The 14,125-nt window shown below is 45.3% G+C and overlaps 1 protein-coding gene across 1 annotated transcript in view; it reads left to right on the forward strand.

Moving 5' to 3' along the window:
* The window catches only part of LOC140068888 (NACHT, LRR and PYD domains-containing protein 3-like), a 119,775-nt gene that overhangs the window by 66,100 nt on the left and 39,550 nt on the right, over positions 1 to 14,125 (forward strand). Inside the window, exon 7 of the mRNA XM_072114249.1 lies at positions 8,810 to 8,980. Coding sequence (XP_071970350.1) covers positions 8,810 to 8,980 — 171 coding nt within the window. The remainder of the gene's footprint in view (positions 1 to 8,809; positions 8,981 to 14,125) is intronic.

The following is a 14,125-nucleotide window of genomic DNA, read 5'->3' on the forward strand; positions in this document are numbered from 1 at the left end:
TGATGATGGCGGCATCGCCACTGACCATCTGTGTTGACTCCTCAAAGTTACTCAGCACCTGACAGATATCAGACATCCACGTCCACTCCTCATTGTAGACTTGAGGAAGCTGACTGACCTGACTACCAGTTCTGGTGGAAGTTGACATCTGGCAGTCTACAATCGCTCTGCGCTGCTGGTAAACTCTGGATAACATGGTCAGTGTTGAATTCCACCTCGTGGGCACGTCGCACAACAGTCGGTGAGCGGGCAGTTGGAGGCGGCGCTGCGCTGCCCTGAGAGTGGCAGCATCTGGGCTGGACTTCCTGAAATGCGCACAGATGCGGCGCACCTTCGTGAGCAAATCAGACAGATTGGGGTATGTCTTGAGGAAACGCTGCACTATCAGATTTAACACATGGGCCAGGCATGGCACATGTGTCAGTCTGCCGAGTTGCAGAGCCGCCACCAGGTTACGGCCGTTGTCACACACAACCATTCCCGGCTTGAGGTTCAGCGGTGCCAGCCACAGATCAGTCTGCGCCGTGATGCCCTGTAATAGCTCTTGGGCGGTGTGCCTTTTGTCGCCTAGGCTCAGCAGTTTGAGCACCGCCTGCTGTCGCTTAGCGACGGCACTGCTGCTGTGCCTAGAGCTACCGACTGATGGCGCCGTGCCCACGGATGGTAGTTCGGAGGAGGAGGTGGAGGAGGGGTGGGAGGAGGAGGAGGCATAGTAGGCCTGAAACACCTGGACCGAGGTAGGCCCCGCAATCCTCGGCGTCGGCAGTATATGAGCAGCCCCAGGGTCAGTCTCGGTCCCAGCCTCCACCAAGTTAACCCAATGTGCCGTCAGCGATATATAGTGGCCCTGCCCGGCAGCACTCGTCCACGTGTCCGTGGTCAGGTGGACCTTGTCAGAAACGGCGTTGGTCAGGGCACGGATGATGTTGTCTGACACGTGCTGGTGCAGGGCTGGGACGGCACATCGGGAAAAGTAGTGGCGGCTGGGGACCGAATACCGAGGGGCGGCCGCCGCCATGAGGTTGCGAAAGGCCTCGGTCTCTACTAGCCTATAGGGCAGCATCTCCAGGCTAAGCAATCTGGAGATGTGCACATTAAGGGCTTGGGCGTGCGGTTGGGTTGCACTATATTTGCGTTTCCGCTCCAGCGTCTGGGGTATGGAGAGCTGAACGCTGGTGGATGCTGTGGAGGATCGTGGAGGCGACGATGGGGTTTTTGGGCCAGGGTCCTGGGCAGGGGGCTGACTAGCAGCTGACACAGGGGAAGGAGCAGTGGTGTGCACGGCCGGAGGTGAACGGGCTTGTTGCCACTGAGTGGGGTGCTTAGCATTCATATGCCTGCGCATACTGGTGGTAGTTAAGCTAGTAGTGGTGGAACCCCTGCTGAGCCTGGTTTGGCAAATGTTGCACACCACAGTCCGTCGGTCATCCGGTGTTTCCTTAAAGAACCTCCACACTTCTGAAGATCTAGCCCTCGCCGCAAGAGCCCTCACCACGGGAGCTTCACTAGTTGACAGTGGCGCTGATGCACCAGCTCTGGCCCTGCCTCTCCGTCTGGCCCCACCACTGCCTCTTCCAACCTGTTCAGGTCGAGGACTCTCCTCCGTCTCAGAAGCACTGTGTTCACCCGGCCTCTCAACCCAGCTTGGGTCTGTCACCTCATCATCCTCCGATCCCTCAGTCTGCTCCCCCCTCGGACTTCCTGCCCTGACAACAACTTCCCCACTGTCTGACAACCGTGTCTCCTCATCGTCGGACACCTCTTTACACACTTCCACTACGTCAAGAAGGTCATCATCACCCACAGACTGTGACTGGTGGAAAACCTGGGCATCGGAAAATTGCTCAGCAGCAACCGGACAAGTGGTTTGTGACTGTGGGAAGGGTCCAGAAAACAGTTCCTCAGAGTATGCCGGTTCAAATGGCAAATTTTCCTGGGAGGGGGCAGACTGGGGGGGAGGAGGCTGAGGTGCAGGAGCTGGAGGAGTGGGGATTTCGGTGACATGGGTGGACTGCGTGGAAGACTGACTGGTGGTGGACAAATTGCTCGAAGCATTGTCAGCAATCCACGACATCACCTGTTCGCACTGTTCTGGCCTCAACAGTGCTCTACCACGAGTCCCAGTAACTTCAGACATGAACCTAGGGAGTGTAGCTCTGCGGCGTTCCCCTGCTCCCTCATCAGCAGGTGGTGTCTCACCCCGCCCAGGACCACGGCCTCTGACCCCTGCAGTAGTTGGACGCCCACGTCCCCGCCCTCGTCCTCTACCCCTAGCCCTGGGGTTAAACATTTTTAAAATGAGAGTTATAACTTTTTTTTTTTTTTTACTTTTTTTTTTTTTTTTTGTGTGTTTTTTTGTGTTTTTTGTTTTTTTTTGTGTTTTTTGTTTTTTTTTGAGTTTTTAGAACCAAACAATCCTATCCTATTGCTATGGCTATTTTCTAGCCAAGTATCAAAGGAAGCACACTACTATGCCAGATGAGATGACACTGAGTTATTGCCTAATAGAAATCCAACCCCTACTGAATTTTCCCACTTCAGCCTTTGCTATGGATATGTGCGCCACTAAGCGCAGAACACAGCGGTCGCAAGTCTCACTACAAATTGCTCAGAATTGGCAAGTACATGCACTGCAGAAACTACAGCCACCAGCAGATCAACCAGAAATCAAATATATAGAACGCTACTGTAGGCTTCAAGAAGCTATTTGTATTCTCCTATGGCTATTTTCTAGCCAAGTATCAAAGGAAGCACACTACTATGCCAGATGAGATGACACTGAGTTATTGCCTAATAGAAATCCAACCCCTACTGAATTTTGCCACTTCAGCCTTTGCTATGGATATGTGCGCCACTAAGCGCAGAACACAGCGGTCGCAAGTCTCACTACAAATTGCTCAGAATTGGCAAGTACATGCACTGCAGAAACTACAGCCACCAGCAGATCAACCAGAAATCAAATATATAGAACGCTACTGTAGGCTTCAAGAAGCTATTTGTATTCTCCTATGGCTATTTTCTAGCCAAGTATCAAAGGAAGCACACTACTATGCCAGATGAGATGACACTGAGTTATTGCCTAATAGAAATCCAACCCCTACTGAATTTTGCCACTTCAGCCTTTGCTATGGATATGTGCGCCACTAAGCGCAGAACACAGCGGTCGCAAGTCTCACTACAAATTGCTCAGAATTGGCAAGTACATGCACTGCAGAAACTACAGCCACCAGCAGATCAACCAGAAATCAAATATATAGAACGCTACTGTAGGCTTCAAGAAGCTATTTGTATTCTCCTATGGCTATTTTCTAGCCAAGTATCAAAGGAAGCACACTACTATGCCAGATGAGATGACACTGAGTTATTGCCTAATAGAAATCCAACCCCTACTGAATTTTCCCACTTCGGTCTTTGCTATGGATATGTGTGCCACTAAGAGCTAAACACAACGGTAGCAAGTCCCCCTGCTAATTCCTCACAAAATGGTAAAAGATGCAAATTAAAATAAAAAAAGTAGAACGTTATTGTAGCCCTAAGAAGGGCTGTTGGGTTCTTTGAGAATCACTCCTGCCTAACAGTAAGCTAATAGAACACCCTAACGCTTTCCCTGACCAGCAGCAGCTCTCTCCCTAGCGGCATCCAGAGACAGAATGATCCGAGCAGCGCGGCCAGCGGCTAGTCTATCCCAGGGTCACCTGATCTGGCCAGCCAACCACTGCTATCGACGTGTAAGGGTACCACGTCATGCTGGGTGGAGTGCAGAGTCTCCTGGCTTGTGATTGGCTCTGTTTCTGGCCGCCAAAAAGCAAAACGGCGGGAGCTGCCATTTTCTCGAGCGGGCAAAGTATTCGTCCGAGCAACGAGCAGTTTCGAGTACCCTAATGCTCGACCGAGCATCAAGCTCGGACGAGCATGTTCGCTCATCTCTAATTATAAAAACTATACAAATTTGGTATCCCTGTAATCGTATTGACCCAAAGAATAGAGTAGACATGTCATTTGGGGCGTGAAGGGAAAGCCGTTAAATCTAAGCCCACAAGAATACGGCGCAAATGCGTTTTTTCACCATTTTCACTACATTTACATTTTTTTTCCTGCTTCCCAGTACATGGCAGGGAATATTCAATGCGATCACTATGAAGTGCAATTTGTTACGCAAAAAACAAGCCATCACATAGCTTTTTACGTGTAAAAATAAAAAAGTTATAGATTTTTGAAGGTGGGAAGTGAAAAATGGAAATGAAAAAACGGGAAAGGGCCCGGTCCTTAACCGGTTAACTCTCCTTCCAATTGTTGGAATGGATTTGTGACAAAGCAAATAGTCAGAGAGATGCATATACAGGGGTGTAACCTGGGTGGAAAAAGAGAGACTAGTTTAATGTCGATTTTCACCTGTTTGGATAGGTGGGAGTTCAAAAGGTGTTTCATCCCAGGTATGTCGAACTTGGCGCTTATATCTGGAGACGCACAGATCATTGAAATTAGCTGCAGTGTGGACACCCCTCTCTTTCCGGCCTGTGATCCTCTAGGGCGTGTACTAAGATTTCAGTTGGACAGTCCTCAGGTTGAAAAGAGGATAGGATATTGTATCTCTCATGAGCTTCTTTCCCAGTGTGGAGGACCACTTCAGTTAAAGGGGGGAGTGAGGTGTTTAGTTTAATGCCCCATATACTTGATTGTAAGAGCCCCTTTAATGGAATACCATCTACTAGCGATTGTTTAATCTATACCCAGGGGAGTGCAGTGTTTCCCTGCCACCTATGGACCCGGCCAGGATAGGGGCTTGGTAATAGTGTCTAATATCTGGGACCCCCAAACCACCAGCGCACTTGTGTCTATATAAGATGTTCCTCACTAATTTGGGTTTACTTCCTCCCACACACAAGTAGACACCAGGGATTGAGCTCCAATAGAGAAACGATTGGGCAACAAAGTTATTAATGGCTGAAATCTTTCTATCCATGATATTCTAACCTTCTGGACCTGTGCTATTGCTTCTCTTTGCTTGTATGGAAGAGGAACATAGTTGACCGGGTTTAAAGGTGTCAATCAGAACTACTGGGACTAATCAGACCCAGTACAGCTCTGATCAACGTAAGCCCTCACAGTCACCCTGGAACCGAGGCTCATATAGATGGGGAAAACTTGAAAAAAAAATTAAAAAGAAAAACTGTGAAAATGTGAAAAACGCGCACAAACAAAAAGTATTGATAAATATTCATAAAAATACATTATCATTTCCCAATATAATTTAAAAAAAAACACTGCCATATTTGCCCGGTTGCCTGAAACTATATATATATTATATATCAAAACAACTGAAGAAAAATAGGGAATTTCAGTTAACCCCTTAACGCTCTGCGCAGTAGTTCTACGGCGCAGAGGTATAGGGAATGTATGAAGAGGGCTCACGGGCTGAGTCCTCTTCATACAAAGGTGGGGGTTGTTACATATTGCAGCAAACCCCCACCGCTAATAACCGCGGTCAGTGCTTGCACTGATCGCGGCTATTAACCCCTCCGTTGCCGCCGGCAAAGTCGTCGCTGGCATATAAAAGACGGCGGCGCGCGGGCGCCGCCATCTTTATTACGATCGCCACGCTCCCGAACGTCATCGGGGGGCGGCGATCGGTTGCCGTGGTAGCCTCGGGTCTTCTTTTGACCCAAAGCTATCTGGCTTCTGCAGATTCGTTACAATGAGCCAGTGGCTCATTGTAATGTATGACCTGCAAAAATGCCATATGCTGTGATACAGAAGTATTATACAGAAGTATTGCAGTATATGGTAGGAACAATCTGACCATCTAGGGTTAATGTACCCTAGATGGTCTAAAAAAATAGTGAAAAAAAAAAGAAAAAAAAAGTTTAAAAAATAAAAAAATTAATAAAATTTTAAAAATTAAAATCACCCCCCTTTCCCTAGAACTGATATAAAACATAATAAACAGTAAAAGACACAGACACATCAGGTATCACCACGTCCCAAAATGCCCGATTTATCAAAATATAAAAGCGGTTACGGCCGGCGGTGACCTCCGAGACGGGAAATGGCGCCCAAATGTCCGAAATGCGACTTTTACACCTTTTTACATCACATAAAAAATGAAATAAAAAATGATCAAAATGTCGCACAGACCTCAAAATGGTAGCAATGAAAACGTCGGCTCATTTCGCAAAAAATGACCCCTCACACATCTCCGTGCGCCAAAGTATGAAAAAGTTATTAGCGTCAGAAGATGGGATTTTTTTATTTTTATTTTTTGTACACATTCGTTTAATTTTTGAAAATTTACTAAAACACAATAAAACCTATATAAATCTGGTATCACCGCGATCGCACCGAACCAAAGAATAAAGCTGAGGTGTTATTTTGAGTGCACAGTCAAAGTCGAAAAAACTGAGCCAAAAAGAACGTGATGCACATGCGGGTTTTTTTCAATTTTTCCACATTTGGAATTTTTTTTCAGCTTCGCAGTACACGGCATGTTAAAATAAATAACATTACGGGAAAGTAAAATTTGTTACGCACAAAATAAGCCCTAAGTTATGGATTTTTGAAGGTGGAGAGCGAGAAATGAGCAAAAAAAACCTGCATCCTTAAGGGGTTAATTTGAACATTTAAAAAAAAAAAAAATATATATATATATATTATAAGTTACAAAAAAGCCTTTTTTACACTTTTAATCCCAAACTAAAAATGAAAAAAAAAACTTTTATTATGTTTTAACTAGCCCTATGTGTTGCAAAAATGTTTAAAGTACCATGCAAAAAAAAAAGTAAAGGCCCTTAAACCGCCACATACAAAAAATTTCAAAAAATGCCTCGGTCATTAAAGCATTTTCAGGCCACGTCATAAAGGGGTTAAGAATTCTCCATGAATCCTGCCTGATCTGGGCCCATCAATTGGGGCAGATATCTCATAGTCTGGTCACTAGTGCCCTAGCATGTAACTCTATGGGGCTTATTTACTAAGGGTTCCGTGGCCGCATTTCCGTTGGGTTTTCCGGCGTTTTCAGGGATCAGTGTCAGGGATTTAGAAGAGGATTGTGTTGCATGCAATCGGATTTTGGCGCATCGGCGGCAGCTTTCATGCAACAGAAATCGGGGGGCGTGCCGGCGGACGATCCAACTGTTTTTCCGACTGAGCGCAGGATTTAACTTTAAAATTGTGTAGCAAGACAATGCACTTACATGCCCCAGGAAGAAGAAGGTGAACTCCTGGGACCTGAGCGGGGAAGCGACACATGCAGGATATCGGGCGCAGGATCTTAGTGACTCCCCGCACAGCACATTATACACGGACAATGCACTTACATGCACCAGGAAGAAGAAGGTGAACTCCGGGGACCTGAGCGGGGAAGAGACACATGCAGGATATTGGGCGCACGATCTCAGTGACTCGTAGTATTGTGAGGCTTTGGAGAGGAGACCTTGGGGGTGACTTATGCTATGCTCGCTGCTCCCACCAACAAAAGGGGGGCTCACTCCACTGACACCAATGTTAATTAAAGTTTTAATGCACTTCAACCCCTGAGTGTGTATATAATGTAAAGACCCCTGACACCAATGTTAAATATGCGAAATAACATGCGAAATAACAACTCATTACATAACTTTACATAATATATATGTATATAAATATATTTTTTTATATTATCTATATATAGCCATCTTAAAAAACATTGGTGTCAGGGGTTGAAGTGCATTAAAACTTTAAATAACATTGGTGTCAGTGGAGTGAACCCCCTTTTCATTGGTGGGAGCTGCGAGTATAGCATAACTCACCCCCAAGGTCTCATCTCCAAAGCCTCGCGATACTACGAGGCTTCGGCAGTACTTTGCACAGCTGCAATGGAACCCGGCCACGGCACGACGGAAGGGGGTGGTGCACGCGTGCTAATGTGCCCAAAAGCTCGGTGACGTCACCAGCTCTCAGGCATGACAAAATTATAGACGGGAGTGGCGTGTGACACACACACTTTTTAGACAAATACAGCGGTTTCTGCTTTTATTCAAGATATGGTCCTGCATCAGCTCATCCTGAGCTGTCTAAAGGTATTTGTGGGTCAGAAGGGTCATTTTAAAGTGGCTGAGCCCTCTCCAGGTTAGGTTGGCGTTTGCTGTATATTGGTTGCATTGACAGCCTCGGGTCTTACGAAGACCCAAGGCTGTCTGGTTTTAACCCATTTATTACAATGTGAGATTTACACTAAACTATAGTATGGCAGTATATGATAGGCTCAATCAGACAACCTAGTGTTAAATTAGCCTAGAGGGTCGGAAAAATAGTAAAAATTAAAATACCAAAAAGTTTTAATATAGATATATACATATATACACTCACCGGCCACTTTATTAAGTACACCTGTCCATCTGTCTAACACTTAATTTCTAATCAGCCAATCACATGGTCAAGACAATCTCCTGCAGTTCACACCGGGCATCAGTATGGGGAAGAAAGGTGATTTGAGGCTTTTGAACGTGGCATGGTTGTTGGTGCCAGAAGGGCTGCATTTGGAATTTTTTCCAGATTTGACTGACCAATCACAGTAATTCCTATGCAGGGAGAGCTGAGAGGGCCCTGATGATCAGCCATCAGAGACAGCTTTCGCCACTGTTATATCAGCTTGTGTTTACACAGGGTGACACTTTAACAGCGCGGCAATATAGATTGTCTAAATGTTTCAGCAATCAAGACGACTTATCTTGTCCTCTGTCTTCAAGCAGCTAACCAATTCATTCCAAGTCTTCATCAGGGACACTGTCTACTGAACCATGTATCTAATCATCTAATTTTCTTATTCTTACAGTTTGGGTGCTAATGATCTATCAGACATGTCCTGCATCCAGTTAGCCTCTGGATTAAGAAATACCCCCAACCTGAAGACAATTGAGCTTTCTTCTAACCGTCTGTCTGGTCCTCACTTCAGTGACTTGATGGAAGCTCTGTCCAGTCCGTCCTGTGGGATAGAGAAATTATAGTGAGTATAAGAGATGTATACAGGAGAAGACATTACAGTGATTATAAGAGATATGTACATGTGACATTACTGTGAGGATAAATTATGTATACAGGAGGAGACATTACAGTGAGTATAAGAGATGTGCACATGTGACATTACTCTGAGTATAAATTATGTATACAGAAGGAGACATTATAGTGAATATAAGAGATGTGTACAGGAGAGGACAATACTGTGAGTATAAAACATGTTTACAGGAGGAGACATTACTGTGAGTATAAGATGTGTAGTGGAGGAGACATTACTGTGAGTATAAGAGGTGTGCACAGAAGGAGACATTACTGTAAGTATGAGCAATGTGTACTGGAGGAGACATTACAGTGAGTATAAGAAATGTGTACAGGAGGAGACATTACAGTGAGTATAAGAAATGTGTACAGGAGGAGACATTACTGTGAGTATAAGGGATGTATACTGGAGGAGACATTATTGTGTGTATAAGAGATGTGTACAGGAGGAGACATTACAGTGAGTATAAGAGATGTGTACAGGAGGAGACATTACTGTGATTATAAGAGATGTGTACAGGAGGAGACATTACTGTGAGTATAAGAGATGTGTACAGGAGGAGACATTACTGTGAGTATAAGAGATGTGTACTGGAGGAGACATTACAGTGAGTATAAGAGATGTGTACAGGAAGAGACATTACAGTGAGTATAAGAGATGTGTACATGAGGATACATTACTGTAAGTATAAGAGATGTGTACAGGAAGAGACATTACAGTGAGTATAAGAGATGTGTACAGGAAGAGACATTACCTCGACTATAAATGATGTGAACAGGAGGAAACATAACTGTTCTTAATTGTTTGTGGCGCTACAGTACATTGTAGTTCACCTCGGCCTCACTTAGTGCAAAATACAATTGATACTCTTGTTGTTTGTGGAAATACAGTGTATTGTACTTCAGCTTCCCTTTTCCGTTCCCTGGGCACTTTTTTATATCTTGTTCATTGAAAATATGTCAGTGGTTGACTAATAGGCAGACTCCTGAGTCCTCTTAAGTGACAGCCAGGGGTGAAAGATAGCTGTTTTGAGTAGCAGAGGAGGGGTTCTAGGGAAAAGCAGATTGAGGTCGGTCAAGGATATAAAGAGGTCTGCTGTGCCCCTCATTAGGGGGAACCTATTGTCAGTAAGTTGCAAGCTGGTCTTCAGGGACATTATAAGCAGACTGAGAAAGAAAGTGAGGAGAAGAATAATGATGATTTTGTTGCGGATTGTATATAAGAGCCCCAGTAAAGTGCTACCCCATCATCATCCACGAATGAGTGTGGTAGTAAGTGGGTCAGCCAGCAGGGTAGCAGAAGTCAAACAGAAGAGGGATAGACTGCTTTCTACGCCAGAGCCTACCTCTCGCCAAACAGAAAACATTGCACTATTGGGCCAGATTTACCTGGGCTTTCACGCCTGAAATCTGGCATACAAGCCCTGGAATAGGAATAGCCTGGAATATTATCCATTATACATGTACAAGGAGTTTGCACATTGTTTTCAGTACAAAGTAACACAGAAAACTGGCAAAAACATTTTTATAAATGTAGGCCATAAACTCATAGGCTACAGGGCACATTTGGAAACTGCACTAAAAGTGTAATTTCCGTGTATAATGCAGGGTGTGGCAGATATCATGAATGTCTCTTCCCTGCACTGGTCCAGCAGAGTTCACCATATTTTTTGTGGTGCACCTTTAACATAGGATGTGCGACACAATTTGCATGTTAAATACGGAGCTTGGTCCGAATCAGTAAGACTGTCCGACAGCACAACCTCAAATTTGTGTCACATGGAGACCAGCACAATCGTTTTAGCCATTTTAGCCTAAACGAATGTGCACAGTCTGACAAAAGTGCACAGCCCAACCCTTAGTAAATGTGCCCCTATATGCTTCTGCTTCTGGATGGCACAGCCCTGGAACACACAAAACTTGTCTGCTGACATGCTAAGATTCATAATGGATGGATTCTTTTCTGAAGACTTATTGTAGTCCCTCTGTTCTTTGGTCATATGCTTCTGTGGCTTGGATTATGAAGTCCTAAAATTTGAACAAATTTAAAATAAAAATGTCTACCTGGATGGAAAGTTATTCTATGACACCAAAAGAACAATGGAAAAATAGCCATAAAAGCCAAGTCAGCCTGTAAATAATAACCAGGTAAAGACAACCAACACCTGCCTCTGCCCTCTCATCCTCCACCATGTCCTCAGACTCCACCATAGGCGCCATTCTGAGTGGTCCTGCAGCATATCATCAATGTGCAGTACAGATGTGTCACTTTTCTCTACATCGGCTTCCAGTATATGTGAAGATCCTATGAGATTACACCCCCTTTCATATGTTGGAGAAGTTCCATAACCAATTGAAGGTTGTGACTGACTTTTTCATACAGGGCTACTCCACTGTGTAACTTTGATGTCAGCCATTGGCAACTGATGGTTGGCATCTTCCTTTTTTGTGTCCCTTTGAGGAAGCCACTCTAGTAACCAGGACTTTGGGATGAATTATGTCACTGTGCTCCTACATGTCCTGAAGGCTGATAAACCTCTCTGGTTGGGTGACTGTCTAACTGTGCTGCATTTCTGCCCCTCTCCACTGGAGGCTGCTGTATTTGTCCTTGAATCTTTTATGGGGGCACCTTATTTTTTGGGCCTATAGAAAACCATTCTGCAATCCTAACATTTCTTGAATATTGTGACGTGTTCCAGTCTATTTCTCCCAGACTGTTTGTACCTACAAGTGTTATACCTACTGTGAACCTCTCAACTACCTGCAGTGCTGTTAAAATTTCTCCATCTTTGTGCTTTTCTTTTTTCTATTTGGTTAATGGATTACAGCCGTTTACCTGTTTACATGCATCATCATGATCCTTAACATGAAATCCACTGGTCACCATGTCCCGGCCTGACACCGTGCTGGAGCAGTGGTGGGGTGGGCATGCTCGGCTGAGAGCGGAGCTTTTATGCCCTGTAAACATACAGGGAATGGCTTCAACGGAACACAAAGAGAAACAGAGGTGAATACGTGTTTATTTTTTTTAAAAGCCCTCCCCATCCCAGCTCCTAGATTTTGATTTAAAAAAAGACAAAGTATTCAACATTTGGAAATCAGACTTCTCACAATGCATTGATCATTGTTCTGTGTGGAATTATGCTGGAAAATTGACATTCTTAAAAGAACTAGTTAGCTAAAGGATGGGTCAGCACATGCTGAATCTCCCAAAGACTTTGGTGATTTTGTGCACCATTGTGTTCCTATTGATACGAATATCTGAGTGTAGACAAGAAAAGTGGGGCTCTGCTGGCCCCGTAATAGCAGCCATTACATATCCACGTTAGCCTCCACCTCTAAAGACTCATCAAATGTAAGTGCATTGTCCGTGTATAATGCGCTGTACGGGGAGTCACTGAGATCCTGCGCCAGATATCCTGCATGTGTCACTTCCCCGCTCAGGTCCCGGAGTTCACCTTCTTCTTCCTGGTGCATGTAAGTGCATTGTCCTTGTATAATGCGCTGTGTGGGGAGTCACTAAGATCCTGCGCCCGATATCCTGCATGTGTCTCTTCCCCGCTCAGGTCCCTGGAGTTCACCTTCTTCTTCCTGGTGCATGTAAGTGCATTGTCCGTGTATAATGTGCTGTGCGGGGAGTCACTAAGATCCTGCGCCCGATATCCTGCATGTGTCGCTTCCCTGCTCAGGTCCCCGGAGTTCACCTTCTTCTTCCTGGTGCATGTATGTGCATTGTCCGTGTATAATGTGCTGTGCGGGGAGTCACTAAGATCCTGCCCCCGAAATCCTGCATGTGTCGCTTCCCCGCTCACGTCCCCGGAGTTCACCTTCTTCTTCCTGGTGCATGTAGGTGCATTGTCCGTGTATAATGTGCTGTGCGGGGAGTCACTAAGATCGTGCACCCGATATCCTGCATGTGTCGCTTCCCCGCTCAGGACCCCGGAGTTCACCTTCTTCTTCCTGGTGCATGTAAGTGCATTGTCCGTGTATAATGTGCTGTGCGGGGAGTCACTAAGATCCTGCGCCCGATATCCTGCATGTGTCGCCTCTCCGCTCAGGTCCCCGGAGTTCACCTTCTTCTTCTTGGTGCATGTAAGTGCATTGTCCGGGGACCTGAGCAGAGAAGCGACACATGCAGGATATCGGGCACAGGATCTTAGTGACTCCCCGCACAGCGCATTATACACGGACAATGCACTTACATGCACCAGGAAGAAGAAGGTGAACTCCAGGGACCTGAGCAGGGAAGTGACACATGCAGGATATCGGCCGCAGATCTTAGTGACTCCCCGCACAGCACATTATACACGGACAATGCACTTACATGCACCAGGAAGAAGAAGGTGAACTTGCTAAGATCCTGGCATCACCCCAAGTTTCCATAATTGAATGTCCCTCCATTCTACCCTGCAAATGTGCCCCTGACTAACAGGAACAGGGCTGGATTAAGGTTGGTGGGGGCCCCTGAAAAATGTACTCGTTAAACTAATATAAAACTGAGCTTCTGCAGAACCTGATCATACACACTTCACCAGTTGAAGAATATGATAATACATTGTATTATCAGTACCACGAAGTACTAGGTGACTGCTGCAGAACATCACAATACACGACTCAACTCCAGGAAAGCCACATGATACAGACCTCAGTTTGTCTCTGTGGGATAAATAACAGCGCTGTGCCCAGTGATAGTCTTCAAACAGAGACACTGAGCTACAGGAACTAGAGTAGTTACCAGAGCCTTAGGGGAGATTTATCTAGACTTGTCGCAGTTTTCTTGAGTACAAGCCTTGAAATAACTGCCTTTTTCAGTGCAAGGCCAGGAACCGCTATTATTTCTGCAGAAAAAATTGATACTCTGCACTAAATTTACAGATCATGTCAAGCACGGGCTACAGCGCATCTGAGAATCATAGACCGTGTGGTGGCCGCATATCGCAAACCAAAACCAGGGTTTATTTTTGTGAAATGTGGCGACCACACAGTCTGTGACATGTTCATGTGAATAAGCCCTATCTTTAAAACCTCTTAAGGACCTCATCATTCTCGTTTTTTTGCGTTTCCAGTTGTCACTCAGTCTTTGAAAATCTGTAAC

Source organism: Engystomops pustulosus, chromosome 7, assembly GCF_040894005.1.
Source record: "Engystomops pustulosus chromosome 7, aEngPut4.maternal, whole genome shotgun sequence".
Taxonomy (NCBI): Eukaryota; Metazoa; Chordata; class Amphibia; order Anura; family Leptodactylidae; genus Engystomops; species Engystomops pustulosus.